The sequence below is a fragment of the Ranitomeya variabilis genome, chromosome 7 (assembly GCF_051348905.1).
Source record: "Ranitomeya variabilis isolate aRanVar5 chromosome 7, aRanVar5.hap1, whole genome shotgun sequence".
Classification (NCBI taxonomy): Eukaryota; Metazoa; Chordata; class Amphibia; order Anura; family Dendrobatidae; genus Ranitomeya; species Ranitomeya variabilis.
Window position 1 is genome coordinate 166920540 of NC_135238.1, and position 23427 is coordinate 166943966.

Below are 23427 nucleotides of genomic sequence, written 5' to 3' on the forward strand. Positions count from 1 at the left end.
CCAGCGCCATGGAATCATTCAGACTTGTAGGAACGGAGAAACCCACCATCACATTCTTAATGGCTTCAGAAAGGCCATTTCTGAAATTTGCGGCCAGAGCACACTCATTCCACTGAGTAAGCACGGACCATTTCCGAAATTTTTGGCAATAAACTTCAGCTTCATCCTGGCCCTGAGAGATAGCCAGCAAAGCTTTTTCTGCCTGAATTTCAAGATTGGGCTCCTCGTATAGCAACCCAAGCACCAGAAAAAACGCATCAACATCTGCCAATGCCGGATCGCCTGACGCTAACGAGAAGGCCCAATCCTGAGGGTCGCCCCGCAAAAAAGAGATAACAATTTTAACTTGCTGAGCTGAGTCTCCAGACGAGCAAGGTCTCAGAGACAGAAACAATTTACAATTATTCGTGAAATTTCTAAACTTAAAACGGTCTCCAGAGAACAATTCTGGAATAGGTATTTTAGGTTCTGACTTAGGACTGCTAGTAACAAAATCTTGAATACTCTGCACACGAGCAGCAAGCTGATCCACACTAGTAATCAAGGTCTGGACATTCATGTCTGCAGCAAGGCTCCAGCCACTCAGATATAAAGGGGAGGAAAGAAAGAAAAAAAAAAAAAACCTCAGAATTTCCTTTCTTATAATCCCACTTCTGCAATGCATTAAATATTCACTTAAGGCCTGGCATACTGTTATGACCCCAATGGCAGGGGGTCTCAGAGACAATAGCGAAGTCTGCAAACATAAAACCCAGCTCATAGGGCAGTGGTAACTGGGCTGACCATATACCTGAACCTAGCACACAAATAACAGCAGCCGGGGAACGTACCTACGTTGATTCTAGACGTCTCGCGCCAGCCGGAGAACTAACTAACCCTAGCAGGGAAAAGAAAGACCTTTCTTGCCTCCAGAGGAAATACCCCAAAAAGTTGGATACAAGCCCCCAACAAATAAGAACGGTGAGGTAAGAAGAAAAGACAAACGCAAGAAATGAACTAGGTTTTAGCAAAGAGAGGCCCGCTAACTAATAGCAGAATATAGGAAGATGACTTATATGGTCAGCAAAAACCCTCACAAAAACTCCACGCGGAATATTCAAGAACCCCCGAACCGTCTAACGGCACGGGGGGAGAACATCCGCCCCCTAGAGCTTCCAGCAATATAAGGAATCACATTTAGTACAAGCTGGACAAAAATAAGAGCACAGAAAATAACCAAAAACAAGAAAGCAGGACTTAAGGCCCCGTCTCACATAGCGAGATCGCTAGCGAGATCGCTGCTGAGTCACAAGTTTTGTGACGCAACAGCGACCTCAGTAGCGATCTCGCTATGTGTGACACGTACCAGCGATCAGGCCCCTGCTGCGAGATCGCTGGTCGTGTCAGAATGGCCTGGACCTTTTTTTGGTCGTTGAGGTCCCGCTGACATCACTGAATCGGTGTGTGCGACACCGATCCAGCGATGTCTTCACTGGTAACCAGGGTAAACATCGGGTTACTAAGCGCAGGGCCGCGCTTAGTAACCCGATGTTTACCCTGGTTACCAGCGTAAATGTAAAAAAAAAAAAACAATACATACTCACCATCTGTTGCCCGTCAGGTCCCTTGGCGTCTGCTTCCTGCTCTGCCTCTGACTGAGCCGCCGTAAAGTGAGAGCACAGCAGTGACGTCACCGCTGCGCTCTGCTCTCAGCTCTCACTGTACGGCGGCTCAGTCAGAGCAGGAAGCAGACGCCAAGGGACCTGACGGGCAACAGATGGTGAGTATGTAGTGTTTGTTTTTTTTAGATTTACGCTGGTAACCAGGGTAAACATCGGGTTACTAAGCGCGGCCCTGCGCTTAGTAACCCGATGTTTACCCTGGTTACCCGGGTGCTGCAGGGGGACTTCGGCATCGTTGAAGACAGTTTCAACGATGCCGAAGTCGTTCCCCTGATCATTGGTCGCTGGAGAGAGCAGTCTGTGTGACAGCTCCCCAGCGACCACACAGCGACCACACAGCGACGCTGCAGCGATCAGCATCGTTGTCTGTATCGCTGCAGCGTCGCTGTGTGAGACGGGGCCTTTAGCTTAATTTTGCAAAGAACCAGGACCAGCAGATAGGAGCAAACAGAAGGATCTGATTACAATGATGCCAGGCACCAGACTGAAAATCCAGGAAGTTCAAATAGCGACACCCCTGGACTAACGAGGCCAGGTGGGTACCAAGCAAGGGAAGGAATATCAAAGTGTCATATAACTAGTGACCACAAGAGGGAGCCAAAAAGTCTAATTCACAACACGTAACCTTCCGTGGCCATGCCTACAGGTCCATGCATCTGTTGTCAGGTGTACCTTTGTACTCACAGATTGACAGAGTGCATGGACAATGCGGTCTTTTACATGCTGGTGGAGGGTTGGGATGGCTTTTCTCGCAAAAGAAGTGTCAACTGGGTAGCTCGTAGCGTGGTACAGCGTAGTCCATCATGGCTTTATTAATATTAAATAAAAGAAAAAAATAGGCTCTATGCAGTTATAAATAGGTTACATGGGTACACAGGCAGCATTGTTGTGGTCAGTGGAGGAGGATTGCAAGGAGGGACCGCTGACAGGCTTACTAGGCCTAAAATAAATAAAAATAGGCTCAAGGCACTTAGAGTTATCTCGCAGGGGTACACAGGCAGCATTGTTGTGGTCAGCGGAGGAGGATTGCAAGGAGGGACCGCAGACAGGCTTACTAGGCCTAAAATAAATAAAAATAGGCTCAAGGCACTTAGAGTTATCTCACAGGGGTACACAGGCAGCATTGTTGTGGTCAGCGGAGGTGGTTTGCAAGGAGGGACCGCAGACAGGCTTACTAGGCCTAAAATAAATAAAAATAGGCTCAAGGCACTTAGAGTTATCTCACAGGGGTACACAGGCAGCATTGTTGTGGTCAGCAGAGGAGGATTGCAAGGAGGGACCGCAGACAGGCTTACTAGGCCTAAAATAAATAAAAATAGGCTCTATGCAGTTTTAAATAGGTTACATGGGTACACAGGCAGCATTGTTGTGGTCAGTGGAGGAGGATTGCAAGGAGGGACCGCAGACAGGCTTACTAGGCCTAAAATAAATAAAAATAGGCTCAAGGCACTTAGAGTTATCTCGCAGGGGTACACAGGCAGCATTGTTGTGGTCAGTGGAGGAGGATTGCAAGGAGGGACCGCAGACAGGCTTACTAGGCCTAAAATAAATAAAAATAGGCTCTATGCAGTTTTAAATAGGTTACATGGGTACACAGGCAGCATTGTTGTGGTCAGCGGAGGAGGATTGCAAGGAGGGACCGCAGACAGGCTTACTAGGCCAAAAAAAAAAAAATAGGCTCTATGCAGTTTTAAATAGGTTACATGGGTACACAGGCAGCATTGTTGTGGTCAGCGGAGGAGTGTCTGACACAGTTAGTACTCACAAATAATAAATAGATGTTAATGTCTCGCAAAACAACAACAACAAAAAAAAAGGGTGGCATACTTAGGTACAGGGGTGGGCTCATCTGCTGAGTTTCTGACATAGTAATTTGGCAGTAAGTATTTACTGGTGTCAATATAGGACACTGACCCAGACTACTTTAACTAGCATCATAGATGTCAGCAAATTGGTATTGTCAGTGCCAGGCATTGAATGATGTCAGCGCATAGACTAAACATTGGTGGAGCTGTGAGAGATAATTTTGCACGTGGTAGAGCACAGTTTGAGCTGGGGGGGGTGAACTCTCTTGTGGCCGGCGGTACCGTCCCAGGGCCCCTCATGTTACAACGGTGTGTCTGACGTTGGGTGCGCGCCACCACCGCCAGAGACACTTTAATGTACTATGAGGAACCCAGTGGCAGTGCCATCGACCAAAAGCGGGCACACCCACCTCTTCAGACAAACGGCACTCTAACGGGTGCTTGCGCCAAGTGGCGAGACCACGGCCCCGTGGGGGGAGTTTTCCCATTGAGGGAGGTGTAAACATGTCGTATGCTGGACAAACAGCTGCTGCAAATTAAGAGATTGGAACACTCAGTAAGACCAGTCCACAAGCAAGACCTTTTTATAGGAAAGCTAGGTGTCAGCCGGGAAAGGTGGGGCAAAATAATTTGAAATCCAGGAGTGGTTCATTTTAATGAAGGTTAGATCATCCACATTTTGGGTAGCCAGACGACTCCTTTTTTCGGTTAATATTGAACCAGCAGCACTGAATACTCTTTCTGATAGCACACTAGCTGCTGGGCAAGCAAGCTCCTGCAACGCATATTCTGCCAATTCAGGCCAGGTGTCTAATTTGGATGCCCAGTAATCAAATGGGAATGACGGTTGAGGGAGAACATCGATAAGGGATGAAAAATAGTTAGTAACCATACTGGACAAATGTTGTCTCCTGTCACTTTGAATAGATGCTGCAGTACCTGTCCTGTCTGCGGTCATTGCGAAATCACTCCACAACCTGGTCAGAAAACCCCTCTGTCCGACGCCACTTCTGATTTGTGCACCTCTAACACCTCTGCCCTGTAGCCCCCTGCAGCTCGTGTGAGAACCATCACCGGCGCTGTGTGCTGGGAATGCCTGAATCAAACGGTCTACAAGAGTTGCTTGTTTGGTTGCTAATATTTGTTCGAGGTTCTCATGTGGCATAATATTTTGCAATTTGCCTTTATAGCGAGGGTCAAGGATGCAGGCCAACCAGTAATCGTCATCGGTCATCATTTTAATAATGCGTGGGTCCCTTTTGAGGATACGTAAGGCATAATCCGCCATGTGGGCCAAAGTTCCAGTTGTCAAATCTGCGGTTGTGCTGGTTTGAGGGGCAGTTACAGGCAAATCTACGTCACTTGTCTCCCTTAAAAAACCAGAACCCGGCCTTGCAACGCCACTAATTTCTGTTGGCCCAGGAGAAGCTTCCTCATTAAAAAAGTACTCATCCCCATCATCCTCCTTGTCCTCCTCATCCTCTTCGCCCGCTACCGCGTCCTCTACACGGCCCTGACCAGACAATGGCTGACTGTCATCAAGGCTTTCCTCTTCCTCGGCTGCAGACGCCTGCTCCTTTATGTGCGTCAAATTTTGCATCAGCAGACGCATTAGGGGGATGCTCATGCTTATTATGGCGTTGCCTGCACTAACCAGCCGTGTGCATTCCTCAAAACACTGAAGGACTTGACACAGCTCTTGTAGCTTCGACCACTGCACACCTGACAACTCCATGTCTGCCATCCAACTGCCTGCCCGTGTATCCTCCCACAAATACATAACAGCACGCCTCTGTTCGCACAGTCTCTGAAGCATGTGCAGTGTGGAGTTCGACCTTGTTGCAACGTCGATGATTAGGCGATGCTGGGGAAGGTTCAAAGACCGCTGATAGTTCTGCATACGGCTGGAGTGTACGGGCGAACGGCGGATATGCGAGCAAAGTCTGCGCACTTTGAGGAGCACGTCGGGTAACCCCGGATAACTTTTCAGGAAGCACTGCACCACTAGGTTTAAGGTGTGAGCCAGGCAAGGAATGTGTTTCAGTTGGGAAAGGGCTATGGCAGCCATGAAATTCCTTCCGTTATCACTCACTACCTTGCCTGCCTCAAGATGTACAGTGCCCAGCCATGACTGAGTTTCTTAATGCAAGAACTCGGACAGAACTTCCGCGGTGTGTCTGTTGTCGCCCAAACACTTCATTGCCAATACAGCCTGCTGACGCTTGCCACTAGCTGTCCCATAATGGCACACCTGGTGTGCAACAGTGGCAGCTGCGGATGGAGTGGATGTGCGACTGCGGTCTGTGGACGAGCTCTTGCTTCTGCAGGAGGATGAGGAAGAGGAGGAGGGGGGCGAACGCCTACAGCCAACTCTTTCCTTGACCGTGGGCTAGGCAGAACTGTCCCAATATTGCTGTCCCCTGTGGACCCTGCATCCACCACATTCACCCAGTGTGCCGTGATGGACACGTAACGTCCCTGGCCATGCCTACTGGTCCATGCATCTGTTGTCAGGTGCACCTTTGTAGTCACAGACTGCCTGAGTGCATGGACGATGCGGTCTTTAACATGCTGTTGGAGGGCTGGGATGGCTTTTCTAGAAAAGAAGTGTCGACTGGGTAGCTTGTAGCGTGGTACAGCGTAGTCCATCAGTGCTTTGAAAGCTTCGCTTTCAACTAACCGGTAGGGCATCATCTCTAATGAGATTAGTCTAGCAATGTGGGCGTTCAAACCCTGTGTACGCGGATGCGAGGATGAGTACTTCCTTTTCCTAACAAGAGTCTCATGTAGGGTGAGCTGGACTGGAGAGCTGGAGATCGTGGAACTAGCGGTGGTGCCGGTGGACATGGCAGACTGAGAGAGGGTTGGAGATGGTATTCTTGCCGGTGCCCTACATGCAGTGTTTCCTACTACGAACCTGGTGATTCCCTGACTGCTTTTGCCTGTAGACAAAAGCTGCACAGATACTGCAGGTGTTGCGGTAAATGGTGGGCTTACAGTGAGGGAAGGGATGTAGCGTTGCTGGCCGAGGGTGCTGCAACCTTTAGGCACGTTTGGTAGTTAGTCCAGGCTTGCAAATGCATGGTGGATAAATGTCTACGCATGCAACTTGTATTTAGACTTTTAAGATTCTGACCTCTGCTTAAGGTAGTTGAACATTTTTGACAGATGACTTTGCGCTGATCATTTGGATGTTGTTTAAAAAAATGCCAGACTGCACTCTTTCTACTATCGGATACCTTTTCAGGCATTGCAGACTGAGCTTCTTTAACCGGATGGCCACGCTGTCCTCCAACTGGTTTTGGTTTTGCCACACGTTTTTGGCCAGATACGGGCCTGGCAGATGAAACCTGTTGTGATGTTGATGCCTGCTGCGGCTCCTCCTCCTCCTCCACTTCAGAACTACTGCCGCCTGCACCCTGTTCCCCCAATGGCTGCCAATCGGGGTCAACAACTGGGTCATCTATGACCTCCTCTTCTATCTCGTGTGCTACTTCGTCTGTGTCACTGTGTAAGCCGGTGGTATAGCGTTCGTGAGGGGGCACCATAGTCTCAGCTGGGTTTGATTCTGGCTCAGTACACTGCGAGGGCAATGTTCTGGTCTGAGTCAAAGGAACAGCATAGTAATCTGGCTGTGGCTGTGCATCAGTGCACTCCATGTCCGATTCAACTTCTAATGGGCATGGCCTGTTAACTGTTTCACTGTCTAACCCAGGAACGGTATGTGTAAAGAGCTCCATGGAGTAACCCGTTGTGTCTCCTGACGCATTCTTCTCTCTTGTTCTGGGTGAAGAAGACAAGGAAGCAACTTGTCCCTGACCGTGAACATCCACTAACGACGCGCTGCTTTTACATTTTGCACTTTCAGAAGAGGAGGCAAAAGAGCTAGAGGCTGAGTCAGCAAGGAAAGCCAAAAATTGTTCTTGCTGCTCCGGCTTTAAAAGCGGTTTTCCTACTCCCAGAAAAGGGAGCGTTCGAGGCCTTGTGTAGCCAGACGACGAACCTGGCTCAACAACTCGAGACTTAGGTGCTGTACTGCTTTTACCACGACCACCTGATGCTCCACCACCACTACCATCATTACCAGCTGACAATGACCGCCCACGGCCACGACCTCTTCCACCTGACTTCCTCATTGTTTGCAAAACGTAACCAAAGTAACGGTATTTGTTACTGTAAAACAACTTATAAGGTGAACTCAAACTTCTGTAGGATTTATATACACCTTTATAGGTGGCTGACACTGAAAGGAAAACCAAGCCCAATGTTACACACTAGGTTTTCTGTGCCCCAATAATTTGAGACAGATGGCACACACACGACCGGCACTCAAGCAGAAATGCCAATCTTAATCTCCCACTATTTATTTATTTTTTTCAGGGAGAATTAAAAAAAAAAAAAAAGGCCCAGTATTACACACTAGGTTTTCTTTGGCACACTATGAGAGACAGATGCCACACACAGCAATGGCACAGAGGCAGACTTGCCAATCTTTATCTCCCACTATTTTTTTTTTTTTCAGGGAGAATTTACAAAAAAAAAAAAAAATGGCCCAGTATTACACACTGGTTTTCTGTGGCACACTATGAGAGACAGATGCCACACACAGCAATGGCACAGAGGCAGACTTGCCAATCTTTATCTCAGAGCCCTGACGAAGAAGGTCCGGTGACCTTCGAAACGCGTAGGCAATAGAGGCCCTGTTCGGCACTCGTCTTCTGCTCCATTTTTTCGTAGCTCCGGGTGACGTCACCCAGACCATGCCCCCCTATTCCTCGTTGCAGTGTAGCGGCGTCCCTGGCCAGGACGCCACGTGTCTACATTCCCGGCGTGTGCGCGGCAGCTAGGCACCCATAGGGAGGACGCTCCCCCCGGGCCTGCCACCTTACACTGCCGCTCGGACCTCCTTATCTTGGATTTATGGAGGAGCAGCCGCCTTCACCTCTTCAGCGCTCCACTAAACGTCCGCAGTCCAAGTTTTGGCACTTCAACCACCTGGTAAGTGCTTTATTTTTAACCCCTTTGTGGGTACTTTGCAGCTTTTTATATTTAATATCTGGGAGATAGGTAGCGCGGTGACCTAACTTTTGGTTTTACCCTTTTTGTATATATATGACAGGCTTGGCGCAGTAGCCGTCTAGGCACCAGCAGCTTCCCCCACTCCTACATCTAATAATTCTTGGAGCGCCGGTGTATTTACTATTTTATTTCACAGAGGCAGACTTGCCAATCTTTATCTTCCACTATTTATTTATTTTTTTTCAGGGAGAATTTACAAAAAAAAAAAATGGCCCAGTATTACACACTGGTTTTCTGTGGCACACTATGAGAGACAGATGCCACACACAGCAATGGCACAGAGGCAGACTTGCCAATCTTTATCTCCCACTATTTATTTATTTTTTTCAGGGAGAATTTACAAAAAAAAAATGGCCCAGTATTACACACTAGGTTTTCTGTGGCACACAATGAGAGACAGATGCCACACACAGCAATGGCACAGAGGCAGACTTGCCAATCTTTATCTCCCTTTATTTATTTATTTTTTTTCAGGGAGAATTAAAAAAAAAAAAAAAATGGCCCAGTATTACACACTGGTTTTCTGTGGCACACAATGAGAGACAGATGCCACACACAGCAATGGCACAGAGGCAGACTTGCCAATCTTTATCTCCCACTATTTATTTATTTTTTTTCAGGGAGAATTTACAAAAAAAAAAATGGCCCAGTATTACAGTATTACACACTGGTTTTCTGTGGCACACTATGAGAGACAGATGCCACACACAGCAATGGCACAGAGGCAGACTTGCCAAACTTTATCTCCCACTATTTATTTATTTTTTGTTCAGGGAGAATTTACAAAAAAAAAAATGGCCCAGTATTACACACTGGTTTTCTGTGGCACACAATGAGAGACAGATACCACACACAGCAATGGCACAGAGGCAGACTTGCCAATCTTTATCTCCCACTATTTATTTATTTTTTTCAGGTAGAATTTACAAAAAAAAAATGGCCCAGTATTACACACTGGTTTTCTGTGGCACACTATGAGAGACAGATGCCACACACAGCAATGGCACAGAGGCAGACTTGCCAATCTTTATCTCCCACTATATATTTATTTATTTTTTTCAGGGAGAATTTACGAAAAAAAAAAAATGGCCCAGTATTACACACTGGTTTTCTGTGGCACACTATGAGAGACAGATGCCACACACAACAATGGCACAGAGGCAGACTTGCTAATCTTTATCTCCCACTATTTATTTATTTTTTTTCAGGGAGAATTTACCCCCCCCAAAAAAATGGCCCAGTATTACACACTGGTTTTCTGTGACACACAATGAGAGACAGATGCCACACACAGCACTGGCACAGAGGCAGACTTGCCAATCTTTATCTCCCACTATTTTTTTTTTTTCAGGGAGAATAAAAAAAAATAAAAAATGGCCCAGTATTACACACTAGGTTTTCTGTGGCACACAATGAGAGACAGATGCCACACACAGCACTGGCACAGAGGCAGACTTGCCAATCTTTATCTCCCTGCAGTAATCTCAGAAAAGTATGGCAGGCAGCTATAAAAAGGACTGCTGCACACAAAAGTGTGGACAAACACACAAGAAAGCTGTGCAGAAAGGAAGGAACAACAGGATTTGTGCTTTGAAAAAAGCAGTTGGTTTGCACAGCGGCATACACACACAGCAACGCTGCTATCAGGGAGCCTTCTAGGGCAGCCCAATGTGCTACAGCGCTGAGGAAAGAAAAATTTAGCTTCCACTGTCCCTGCAAACAAAAGGTGGTGTTGGACAGTGGAAATCACTACAGCACAAGCGGTTTGGGGGTGAATGTACCCTGCCTAACACTATCCCTGCTTCTGATGAAGCGGCACCTCTCCCTACGCTCAGATCAGCAGCAGTAAGATGGCGGTCGGCGGGAACGCCCCTTTATAGCCCCTGTGACGCTGCAGAAAGCAAGCCAATCACTGCAATGCCCTTCTCTAAGATGGTGGGGACTGAGATCTATGTCATCACGCTGCCCACACTCTGCGTCCACCTTCATTGGCTGAGAAATGGCGCTTTTAGCGTCATTGAAACGTGACTTTGGCGTGAAAGTCGCGTACCGCATGGCCGATCCCTGTTGTGAACTCTGTTTTTGGGCTCCCTCTAGTGGTCACAAGCAGTACTGTGTAGTGTTGTCTTTCTGCAGGTTGGCAGCATCAGCTGGTTCGTTATCCTTGGTTGGTTTCCTATTTAGCTCACCTGGATACTCAGTTCCTTGCCTGCTCTCAATGTATTCAGTGCTCTTCAGATTCCTTGTGACTACCTTGCTCCCAGTCTCTCCAAGACAAGCTAAGTTTTTGTTTGATCATTTTTTGATTATCAGCATTTATTATGTTTTTAGTCCAGCTCGCTAAAATGTGATTTCCTTGCTTGCTGGTTACTCTAGGGGACTGAGTTTCTCCCCCCACACCGTTAGTTGGTGCGGGGATTCTTGAAATCTCAGTGTGGATATTTTGTAAGGGTTTTTTACTGACCGCACAGACCTGTTATGGTTCTCAATGGCAAGAGAACATAGCCCAGCAAACATAAGAACTAGCTCTTGGAAGGATGGAAACTAAACTGACCATGAACTAAACCTGCCGCACAACTAACAGTAGCCGGGTAGCGTAGCCTGCGTTTTATCCCTAGACGCCCAGCGCCGGCCGGAGGACTAACTAATCCTGGCAGAGGAAAATATAGTCCTGGCTCACCTCTAGAGAAATTTCCCCGAAAGGCAGACAGAGGCCCCCACAAATATTGGCGGTGATTTTAGATGAAATGACAAACGTAGTATGAAAATAGGTTTAGCAAAATTGAGGTCCGCTTACTAGATAGCAGGAAGACAGAAAGGGCACTTTCATGGTCAGCTGAAAACCCTATCAAAACACCATCCTGAAATTACTTTAAGACTCTAGTATTAACTCATAACATCAGAGTGGCAATTTCAGATCACAAGAGCTTTCCAGACACAGAAACGAAACTACAGCTGTGAACTGGAACAAAATGCAAAAACAAACAAGGACTAAAGTCCAACTTAGCTGGGAGTTGTCTAGCAGCAGGAACATGCACAGAAAGGCTTCTGATTACAATGTTGACCGGCATGGAAGTGACAGAGGAGCAAGGCTAAATAGCGACTCCCACATCCTGATGGAAACAGGAGAACAGAGAGGATGATGCACACCAGTTCAATTCCACCAGTGGCCACAGGGGGAGCCCAAAATCCAATTTCACAACAGTACCCCCCCCTCAAGGAGGGGTCACCGAACCCTCACCAGAACCACCAGGGCGATCAGGATGAGCCCTATGAAAGGCACGGACCAAATCGGAGGCATGAACATCAGAGGCAGTCACCCAAGAATTATCCTCCTGACCGTATCCCTTCCATTTGACCAGATACTGGAGTTTCCGTCTGGAAACACGGGAGTCCAAGATTTTTTCCACAACGTACTCCAACTCGCCCTCAACCAACACCGGAGCAGGAGGCTCAACGGAAGGCACAACCGGTACCTCATACCTGCGCAATAATGACCGATGAAAAACATTATGAATAGAAAAAGATGCAGGGAGGTCCAAACGGAAGGACACAGGGTTAAGAATCTCCAATATCTTGTACGGGCCGATGAACCGAGGCTTAAACTTGGGAGAAGAAACCCTCATAGGGACAAAACGAGAAGACAACCACACCAAGTCCCCAACACAAAGCCGAGGACCAACCCGACGCCGGCGGTTGGCAAAAAGCTGAGTCTTCTCCTGGGACAACTTCAAATTGTCCACTACCTGCCCCCAAATCTGATGCAACCTCTCCACCACAGCATCCACTCCAGGACAATCCGAAGATTCCACCTGACCAGAAGAAAATCGAGGATGAAACCCCGAATTACAGAAAAAGGGAGACACCAAGGTGGCAGAGCTGGCCCGATTATTGAGGGCAAACTCCGCTAAAGGCAAAAAAGCAACCCAATCATCCTGATCTGCAGACACAAAACACCTCAAATATGTCTCCAAGGTCTGATTCGTCCGCTCGGTCTGGCCATTAGTCTGAGGATGGAAAGCAGACGAGAAAGACAAATCTATGCCCATCCTAGCACAGAATGCTCGCCAAAATCTAGACACGAATTGGGTACCTCTGTCAGAAACGATATTCTCCGGAATACCATGCAAACGGACCACATTTTGAAAAAACAGAGGAACCAACTCGGAAGAAGAAGGCAACTTAGGCAGGGGAACCAAATGGACCATCTTAGAGAAACGATCACACACCACCCAGATGACAGACATCTTCTGAGAAACAGGAAGATCCGAAATAAAATCCATCGAGATGTGCGTCCAGGGCCTCTTCGGGATAGGCAAGGGCAACAACAATCCACTAGCCCGAGAACAACAAGGCTTGGCCCGAGCGCAAACGTCACAAGACTGCACGAAGCCTCGCACATCTCGAGACAGGGAAGGCCACCAGAAGGACCTTGCCACCAAATCCCTGGTACCAAAGATTCCAGGATGACCTGCCAACGCAGAAGAATGAACCTCAGAAATGACTTTACTGGTCCAATCATCAGGAACAAACAGTCTACCAGGTGGGCAACGATCAGGTCTATCCGCCTGAAACTCCTGCAAGGCCCGCCGCAGGTCTGGAGAAACGGCAGACAATATCACTCCATCCTTAAGGATACCTGTAGGTTCAGAATTAACAGGGGAGTCAGGCTCAAAACTCCTAGAAAGGGCATCCGCCTTAACATTCTTAGAACCCGGCAGGTAGGACACCACAAAATTAAACCGAGAGAAAAACAACGACCAGCGCGCCTGTCTAGGATTCAGGCGTCTGGCGGACTCAAGATAAATTAGATTTTTGTGGTCAGTCAATACCACCACCTGATGTCTAGCCCCCTCAAGCCAATGACGCCACTCCTCAAAAGCCCACTTCATGGCCAAAAGCTCCCGATTCCCAACATCATAATTCCGCTCGGCGGGCGAAAATTTACGCGAGAAAAAAGCACAAGGTCTCATCACGGAGCAATCGGAACTTCTCTGCGACAAAACCGCCCCAGCTCCGATTTCAGAAGCGTCGACCTCAACCTGAAAAGGAAGAGCAACATCAGGCTGACGCAACACAGGGGCGGAAGAAAAGCGGCGCTTAAGCTCCCGAAAGGCCTCCACAGCAGCAGGGGACCAATCAGCAACATCAGCACCCTTCTTAGTCAAATCAGTCAATGGCTTAACAACATCAGAAAAACCAGCAATAAATCGACGATAAAAGTTAGCAAAGCCCAAAAATTTCTGAAGACTCTTAAGAGAAGAGGGTTGCGTCCAATCACAAATAGCCTGAACCTTGACAGGATCCATCTCGATGGAAGAGGGGGAAAAAATATATCCCAAAAAGGAAATCTTTTGAACCCCAAAAACGCACTTAGAACCCTTCACACACAAGGAATTAGACCGCAAAACCTGAAAAACCCTCCTGACCTGCTGGACATGAGAGTCCCAGTCATCCGAAAAAATCAAAATATCATCCAGATACACAATCATAAATTTATCCAAATAATCACAGAAAATGTCATGCATAAAGGACTGAAAGACTGAAGGGGCATTTGAAAGACCAAAAGGCATCACCAAATACTCAAAGTGGCCCTCGGGCGTATTAAATGCGGTTTTCCACTCATCCCCCTGCTTAATTCGCACCAAATTATACGCCCCACGGAGATCTATCTTAGAGAACCACTTGGCCCCCTTTATGCGAGCAAACAAATCAGTCAGCAGTGGCAACGGATATTGATATTTAACCGTGATTTTATTCAAAAGCCGATAATCAATGCACGGCCTCAAAGAGCCATCTTTCTTAGCCACAAAGAAAAAACCGGCTCCTAAGGGAGATGACGAAGGACGAATATGTCCCTTTTCCAAGGACTCCTTTATATATTCTCGCATAGCAGCATGCTCAGGCACAGACAGATTAAATAAACGACCCTTAGGGTATTTACTACCCGGAATCAAATCTATGGCACAATCGCACTCCCGGTGCGGAGGTAATGAACCAAGCTTAGGTTCTTCAAAAACGTCACGATATTCAGTCAAGAATTCAGGAATCTCAGAGGGAATAGATGATGAAATGGAAACCACAGGTACGTCCCCATGCGTCCCCTTACATCCCCAGCTTAACACAGACATAGCTTTCCAGTCAAGGACTGGGTTATGAGATTGCAGCCATGGCAATCCAAGCACCAACACATCATGTAGGTTATACAGCACAAGAAAGCGAATAATCTCCTGGTGATCCGGATTAATCCGCATAGTTACTTGTGTCCAGTATTGTGGTTTATTGCTAGCCAATGGGGTGGAGTCAATCCCCTTCAGGGGTATAGGAGTTTCAAGAGGCTCCAAATCATACCCACAGCGTTTGGCAATGGACCAATCCATAAGACTCAAAGCGGCGCCAGAGTCGACATAGGCATCCGCGGTAATAGATGATAAAGAACAAATCAGGGTCACAGAAAGAATAAACTTAGACTGTAAAGTGCCAATTGAAACAGACTTATCAAGCTTCTTAGTACGCTTAGAGCATGCTGATATAACATGAGTTGAATCACCGCAATAGAAGCACAACCCATTTTTTCGTCTAAAAATCTGCCGTTCACTTCTGGACAGAATTCTATCACATTGCATATTCTCTGGCGTCTTCTCAGTAGACACCGCCAAATGGTGCACAGGTTTGCGCTCCCGCAGACGCCTATCGATCTGGATAGCCATTGTCATGGACTCATTCAGACCCGCAGGCACAGGGAACCCCACCATAACATCCTTAATGGCATCAGAGAGACCCTCTCTGAAATTCGCCGCTAGGGCGCACTCATTCCACTGAGTAAGCACAGCCCATTTACGGAATTTCTGGCAGTATATTTCAGCTTCGTCTTGCCCCTGAGATAGGGACATCAAGGCCTTTTCCGCCTGAAGTTCTAACTGAGGTTCCTCATAAAGCAACCCCAAGGCCAGAAAAAACGCATCCACATTGAGCAACGCAGGATCCCCTGGAGCCAATGCAAAAGCCCAATCCTGAGGGTCGCCCCGGAGCAAGGAAATCACAATCCTGACCTGCTGAGCAGGATCTCCAGCAGAGCGAGATTTCAGGGACAAAAACAACTTGCAATTATTTTTGAAATTTTGAAAGCAAGATCTATTCCCCGAGAAAAATTCAGGCAAAGGAATTCTAGGTTCAGATATAGGAACATGAACAACAAAATCTTGTAAATTTTGAACTTTCGTGGTGAGATTATTCAAACCTGCAGCTAAACTCTGAATATCCATTTTAAACAGGTGAACACAGAGCCATTCCAGGATTAGAAGGAGAGAGAGAGAGAAAGGCTGCAATATAGGCAGACTTGCAAGAGATTCAATTACAAGCACACTCAGAACTGAGGAAAAAAAAAAAAAAAAAAAAAATCTTCAGCAGACTTCTCTTTTCTCTCCTTTCTCTGTCAATTAATTTAACCCTTTTTTGGCCGGTCAAACTGTTATGGTTCTCAATGGCAAGAGAACATAGCCAAGCAAACATAAGAACTAGCTCTTGGAAGGATGGAAACTAAACTGACCATGAACTAAACCTGCCGCACAACTAACAGTAGCCGGGTAGCGTAGCCTGCGTTTTATCCCTAGACGCCCAGCGCCGGCCAGAGGACTAACTAATCCTGGCAGAGGAAAATACAGTCCTGGCTCACCTCTAGAGAAATTTCCCCGAAAGGCAGACAGAGGCCCCCACAAATATTGGCGGTGATTTTAGATGAAATGACAAACGTAGTATGAAAATAGGTTTAGCAAAATTGAGGTCCGCTTACTAGATAGCAGGAAGACAGAAAGGGCACTTTCATGGTCAGCTGAAAACCCTATCAAAACACCATCCTGAAATTACTTTAAGACTCTAGTATTAACTCATAACATCAGAGTGGCAATTTCAGATCACAAGAGCTTTCCAGACACAGAAACGAAACTACAGCTGTGAACTGGAACAAAATGCAAAAACAAACAAGGACTAAAGTCCAACTTAGCTGGGAGTTGTCTAGCAGCAGGAACATGCACAGAAAGGCTTCTGATTACAATGTTGACCGGCATGGAAGTGACAGAGGAGCAAGGCTAAATAGCGACTCCCACATCCTGATGGAAACAGGTGAACAGAGAGGATGATGCACACCAGTTCAATTCCACCAGTGGCCACAGGGGGAGCCCAAAATCCAATTTCACAACACAGACCCCTTTACTATTTTCTGCTATCTAGTATTAGTGGGCCTCATTTGCTAAATCTGTTTTCAAACCTGTGTATGTGCCTTCCTCTTACCTCACCGTTATTATATGTTGGGGTCTTCTATATCTTTGGGGATTATTTCTCTGGAGGCAAGAGAGGTCTTTCTTTCTCTCTAGGGGTAGTTAGTTCCTCAGGCTGGCTCGAGACGTCTAGGATTTTTAGGCACGTTCACCGGCTACTTCTAGTGTGTTTGGATAGGTTCAGATTTGCGGTCAGTCCAGTTTGCCACCTCCCTAGAGCTTGTCCTATGTATGTTACTTAGCTGGAGTATTTGTGATCCTCAACCACTAAGGATCATAACAGTAGAGCAGGCAAGGAACTGAGTATCCAGGTGAGCTAAATAGGAAACCAACCAAGGATAACGAACCAGCTGATGCTGCCAACCTGCAGAAAGACAACACTACACAGTACCGCTTGTGACCACTAGAGGGAGCCCAAAAACAGAGTTCACAACAGTAGTAGAGCAGGCCAAAAAGTATTTAATGCATCGCAGAAGTGGGATAAAAAGAAGACCTGAGTACATTTTTTTTTTCTCCTCCCGCTTTTCCTTTGCTGCAGTCTGTTTAGCTGCTTTCATCCCCTTGAACTCTGGGTGGTTTTGAGCTCAGCTGCAGACATGAATGTTCAGACTCTGACTTCTAGTGTGGATCATCTGACTGCACGGGTGCAAAGTATTCAGGATTTTGTTATTCATAGCCCTATGTCAGAACCAAAGATACCCATTCCTGAGTTGTTTTCTGGTGATAGATCTAGGTTTCTAAACTTTAAGAATAATTGTAAGTTATTTCTATCTCTGAGACCTCGTTCCTCTGGTGATTCCGCTCAGCAAGTTAAAATTGTTGTCTCCTTGTTGCGTGGCGACCCTCAGGATTGGGCTTTCTCTCTGGCGCCAGGGGATCCTGCATTGCTTGATGTAGATGCATTTTTTTCTGGCTCTTGGACTGCTTTATGAGGAGCCTAATCTTGAGAATCAGGCAGAAAAAGTGTTGCTGGCTATATCTCAAGGTCAGGATGAAGCAGAGGTGTATTGTCAAAAATTTCGGAAATGATCGGTGCTTACTCAATGGAATGAGTGTGCCCTGGCTGCAAATTTCAGAGAAGGTCTTTCTGAGGCCGTTAAGAATGTTATGGTGGGGTTTCCCACCCCTACAAGTCTGAGTGATTCTATGGCTTTAGCCATTCAGGTTGATCGGTGTTTGCGGGAGCGCAAATCTGCTCATCCTTTGGCGGTATTTTCTGAACAGAGACCTGAGTCTATGCAATGTGACCGAACTCTGACCAGAATTGAGCGACAAAGTCATAGACGTCAAAATGGGTTGTGCTTTTACTGTGGTGATTCTACTCATGTTATCTCAGCATGCTCTAAACGCTTAAAAAAAATCGCTAACCCTGTCACCATTGGTACTATGCAGCCTAAATTTATTTTGTCTGTTACTTTGATTTGTTCTTTGTCATCCTACCCGGTTATGGCTTTTGTGGATTCGGGTGCTGCCCTGAATTTGATGGATTTGTCGTTTGCCAGGCGCTGTGGTTTTGTCCTGGAGCCTTTGGAATTTCCTATTCCTCTGAGGGGAATTGATGCTACGCCATTGGCTGAGAATAAGCCTCAGTATTGGACGCAAATGACCATGTGCATGACTCCCGTACATCAGGAGGTGATTCGCTTTCTTGTTCTGCATAATTTGCATGATGTTGTCATTTTGGGTCTGCCATGGCTGCAGGCTCATAATCCAGTTTTAGATTGGAAAGCTATGTCTGTGTCAAGTTGGGGTTGTCAGGGAATTCATGGCGATGCTCCGTTGGTGTCTATTGCTTCTTCCACTCCTTCTGAGGTCCCGGAGTTTTTGTCTGACTACCAGGATGTATTTGATGAACCCAGGTCCAGTGCCCTGCCCCCTCATAGGGATTGTGACTGTGCTATAAATTTAATTCCTGGTAGTAAATTCCCTAAGGGACGACTTTTTAATCTGTCTATACCAGAGCATGCCGCGATGCGGAGTTATATAAAGGAGTCTTTGGAGAAGGGACATATTCGCCCATCCTCTTCCCCTCTTGGTGCAGGATTTTTTTTTGTGGCCAAGAAGGACGGTTCTTTGAGACCTTGTATAGATTATCGTCTTCTGAATAAGATCACAGTCAAATTTCAGTATCCTTTACCACTATTGTCTGATTTGTTTGCTCGGATTAAGGGTGCCAGTTGGTTCACCAAGATAGATCTCCGTGGTGCGTATAACCTTGTGCGCATTAAGCAGGGAGATGAATGGAAAACAGCATTTAATACGCCTGAAGGCCATTTTGAGTACTTGGTGATGCCTTTTGGACTCTCTAATGCTCCTTCTGTGTTTCAGTCTTTCATGCATGACATCTTCAGAGAATATCTGGATAAATTTATGATTGTTTATCTGGATGACATTTTGGTTTTTTCTGATGATTGGGAGTCCCATGTGAAGCAGGTCAGGATGGTGTTTCAGGTCCTGCGTGCTAATGCTTTATTTGTGAAGGGCTCAAAATGCCTCTTCGGAATACAGAAGGTCTCCTTTTTGGGTTTTATTTTTTCTCCTTCTACTGTGGAGATGGACCCAGTCAAGGTCCAGGCTATTCATGACTGGACTCAGCCCACGTCTGTTAAGAGTCTTCAGAAGTTCTTGGGTTTTGCTAATTTTTACCGTCGTTTCATCGCTAATTTTTCTATCGTGGTTAAACCTTTGACGGATTTGACCAAGAAGGGTTCTGATGTGACTAATTGGTCTCCTGTGGCCGTGGAGGCCTTTCGGGAGCTGAAGCATCGGTTTTCTTCAGCTCCAGTCTTATGTCAGCCAGATGTCTCTCTCCCCTTCCAGGTCGAGGTTGATGCTTCTGAGATTGGAGCAGGGGCTGTTTTGTCGCAGAGAAGCTCTGATGGCTCTGTGATGAAACCATGTGCTTTCTTTTCAAGAAAGTTTTCGCCTGCCGAGCGGAATTATGATGTTGGTAATCGGGAGTTGTTGGCTATGAAGTGCGCATTTGAGGAGTGGTGACATTGGCTCGAAGGAGCTAAACATCGTGTGGTGGTCTTGACTGATCACAAAAATCTGATTTACCTTGAATCTGCCAAGCGCCTGAATCCTAGACAGGCTCGTTGGTCGTTGTTTTTCTCCCGTTTCAACTTCGTGGTCTCATATCTGCCTGGTTCGAAGAACGTGAAAGCTGATGCACTTTCTAGGAGTTTTGTGCCTGACTCTCCGGGAGTTTCTGAGCCGGCTGGTATTCTCAGAGAGGGAGTAATTTTGTCTGCCATTTCCCCAGATTTGCGACGAGTGCTGCAGAAATTTCAGGCGGATAGACCTGACCGTTGTCCACCAGAGAGACTGTTTGTCCCAGATAGATGGACCAGCAGAGTTATTTCCGAGGTTCATTCTTCGGTGTTGGCGGGTCATCCTGGGATTTTCGGTACCAGAGATTTGGTGGCTAGGTCCTTCTGGTGGCCTTCCTTGTCGCGGGATGTGCGTTCCTTTGTGCAGTCTTGTGGGATTTGTGCTTGGGCTAAGCCTTGCTGTTCTCGTGCCAGCGGTTTGCTTTTGCCTTTGCCTATTCCGAAAAGGCCTTGGACGCACATTTCCATGGATTTTATTTCGGATCTTCCGGTATCTCAGAAAATGTCTGTCATCTGGGTGGTGTGTGATCGTTTTTCCAAGATGGTCCATTTGGTGCCCTTGCCTAAGTTGCCTTCTTCCTCCGATTTGGTTCCTCTATTTTTTCAGAATGTGGTTCGCTTGCACGGCATTCCTGAGAATATTGTGTCTGATAGAGGATCCCAGTTTGTGTCCAGGTTTTGGCGGACTTTTTGTGCTAAGATGGGCATTAATTTGTCTTTTTCGTCGGCCTTCCATCCTCAGACTAATGGCCAAACCGAGCGAACTAATCAGACGTTGGAAACTTATTTGAGATGTTTTGTTTCTGCTGATCAGGATGATTGGGTGACTTTTTTGCCGTTGGCCGAGTTTGCCCTTAATAATCGGGCTAGTTCTGCTACTTTGGTTTCGCCTTTTTTCTGCAATTCTGGTTTCTATCCTCGTTTTTCCTCGGGTCAGCTTGAGCCTTCTGACTGTCCTGGGGTGGATTCTGTGGTGGATAGGTTGCAGCAGATTTGGAACCATGTGGTGGACAATTTGAGGTTGTCACAAGAGAAGGCTCAGCGCTTTGCCAACCGCCGCCGCGGTGTGGGTCCCCGACTTCGTGTTGGGGATTTGGTGTGGCTGTCTTCTCGGTATGTTCCTATGAAGGTCTCCTCTCCTAAATTCAAGCCTCACTTCATCGGTCCTTATAAGATCTTGGAGATCCTTAACCCGGTGTCTTTTCATTTGGATCTCCCAGCATCGTTTGCCATTCATAATGTGTTCCATAGGTCTTTGTTGCGGAGGTATGTGGTACCTGTGGTTCCTTCTGTTGAGCCTCCTTCTCCGGTGCTGGTCGAGGGCGAATTGGAGTACGTGATGGAGAAGATTTTGGATTCTCGTATCTCTAGACGGAGGCTTCAGTATTTGGTGAAGTGGAAGGGCTATGGTCAGGAGGATAATTCCTGGGTTGTCGCCTCTGATGTTCATGCGGCCGATTTGGTTCGTGCCTTCCACGCGGCTCGTCCTGATCGCTCTGGGGGTCTTGATGAGGGTTCGGTGACCCCTCCTCAAGGGGGGGGTACTGTTGTGAACTCTGTTTTTGGGCTCCCTCTAGTGGTCACAAGCGGTACTGTGTAGTGTTGTCTTTCTGCAGGTTGGCAGCATCAGCTGGTTCGTTATCCTTGGTTGGTTTCCTATTTAGCTCACCTGGATACTTAGTTCCTTGCCTGCTCTCAATGTATTCAGTGCTCTTCAGATTCCTTGTGACTACCTTGCTCCCAGTCTCTCCAAGACAAGCTAAGTTTTTGTTTGATCATTTTTTGATTATCAGCATTTATTATGTTTTTAGTCCAGCTCGCTAAAATGTGATTTCCTCGCTTGCTGGTTGCTCTAGGGGACTGAGTTTCTCCCCCCACACCGTTAGTTGGTGCGGGGGTTCTTGAAATCTCAGTGTGGATATTTTGTAAGGGTTTTTTACTGACCGCACAGACCCCTTTACTATTTTCTGCTATCTAGTATTAGTGGGCCTCATTTGCTAAATCTGTTTTCACCCCTGTGTATGTGCCTTCCTCTTACCTCACCGTTATTATATGTTGGGGTCTTCTATATCTTTGGGGACTATTTCTCTGGAGGCAAGAGAGGTCTTTCTTTCTCTCTAGGGGTAGTTCGTTCCTCAGGCTGGCTCGAGACGTCTAGGATTTTTAGGCACGTTCACCGGCTACTTCTAGTGTGTTTGGATAGGTTCAGATTTGCGGTCAGTCCAGTTTGCCACCTCCCTAGAGCTTGTCCTATGTATGTTACTTAGCTGGAGTATTTGTGATCCTCAACCACTAAGGATCATAACAGACCCCACACAGGGATCGGGTCGAGTTTCATGAGACGCCGACTTTGCCAAAAGTCGGCGACTTATGAAAATGAATGATCCGTTTCGCTCAACCCTACCGGTCATCATTCTGGTCACTCTTCTCTGAACTTGCTCCAGTGTGTTGATGTCTTTTTTTAAATGTCTTTTTTTTAAATGTGGTGCCCAAATCTGGACACAGTATTCCAGGTGAGGTCTGACCAAAGAGGAGTAGAGGGCAATAATGACTTTGCATGATCTAGACTGTATGTTTCTGTTAATTCATCCCAGAATTGCATTTGCCTTTTTTGCTGCTGCAGCACACTGTTGACTAATGCTCAGTTTATGATCTATTAGTATACCCAAGTCTTTTTCACATGTGCTGTTGCTTAGCCCTATTCCTCCCATTCTATATACTGTTTTTTCATTTTTATTGCCCAGATGTAGTACTTTGCTTTTTTCCTTGTTAAAAAACATTCTGTTAGTTGCTGCCCACTGCTCCAGTTTATTTATATCTTTTTGATTAGAGAACATATGGCTTTTATATTTCAGTTGTGAACCAAGAAAGAAGTTTTCAATTTTAGAAGATAGAGTGCCAAGTACTGACAAAACAGGTAGAGGTTTATACCAGGTGAGACAACTGAAATTCAGTTTAGTATTGCATTTCTGTCTATTTGTCTGCATGTCATGCCAGCAAAAGATTTTGGAATCATACAAAGGATTTTTGTGGATATTGTCCGCTCTGCTGAACAAATGGAGATCTGGACGTATTGGTGAAAAGGAATGATGGTTTTATTCAAAGCGTTTCGAAGTCTATATATGACTTCTTTCTCAGGAAATACCATACACATCAGTGCCGCACTCCTGGCACTGACTGACAGCAGCTCAATGTTAGGTACGACTGTCAGTCAGTGCTACAGATGCCCTCATACAGTCACCGATCTATATACAGCTCTATGAACCCACTGTTAACACCATCTCCGTGTCTGAAACCCGAATGTTATTGGGAGCAATAAAGTTCATTTCCTCCTGGCAGCAGGGGTGCAAGTGCTGGCACCAGGCAAGTTCAGTACTCTATTAACCTGCAGATTAACCTCATATCGGCAGGTTAATAGCATTTTTTCATGTGACAGGTTCACTTTCAGGCAATAATTTTGCACAGCTTACTATCAATAAAGACTGTTGTGATG

The 23427-nt window shown here is 46.5% G+C and overlaps 1 protein-coding gene across 1 annotated transcript in view; it reads left to right on the forward strand.

The window, feature by feature from the left end:
- LOC143785752 (uncharacterized) overlaps positions 1 to 23427 on the forward strand; it is a 368406-nt gene that overhangs the window by 248094 nt on the left and 96885 nt on the right. Inside the window, exon 7 of the mRNA XM_077274844.1 lies at positions 22790 to 22868. Coding sequence (XP_077130959.1) covers positions 22790 to 22868 — 79 coding nt within the window. The remainder of the gene's footprint in view (positions 1 to 22789; positions 22869 to 23427) is intronic.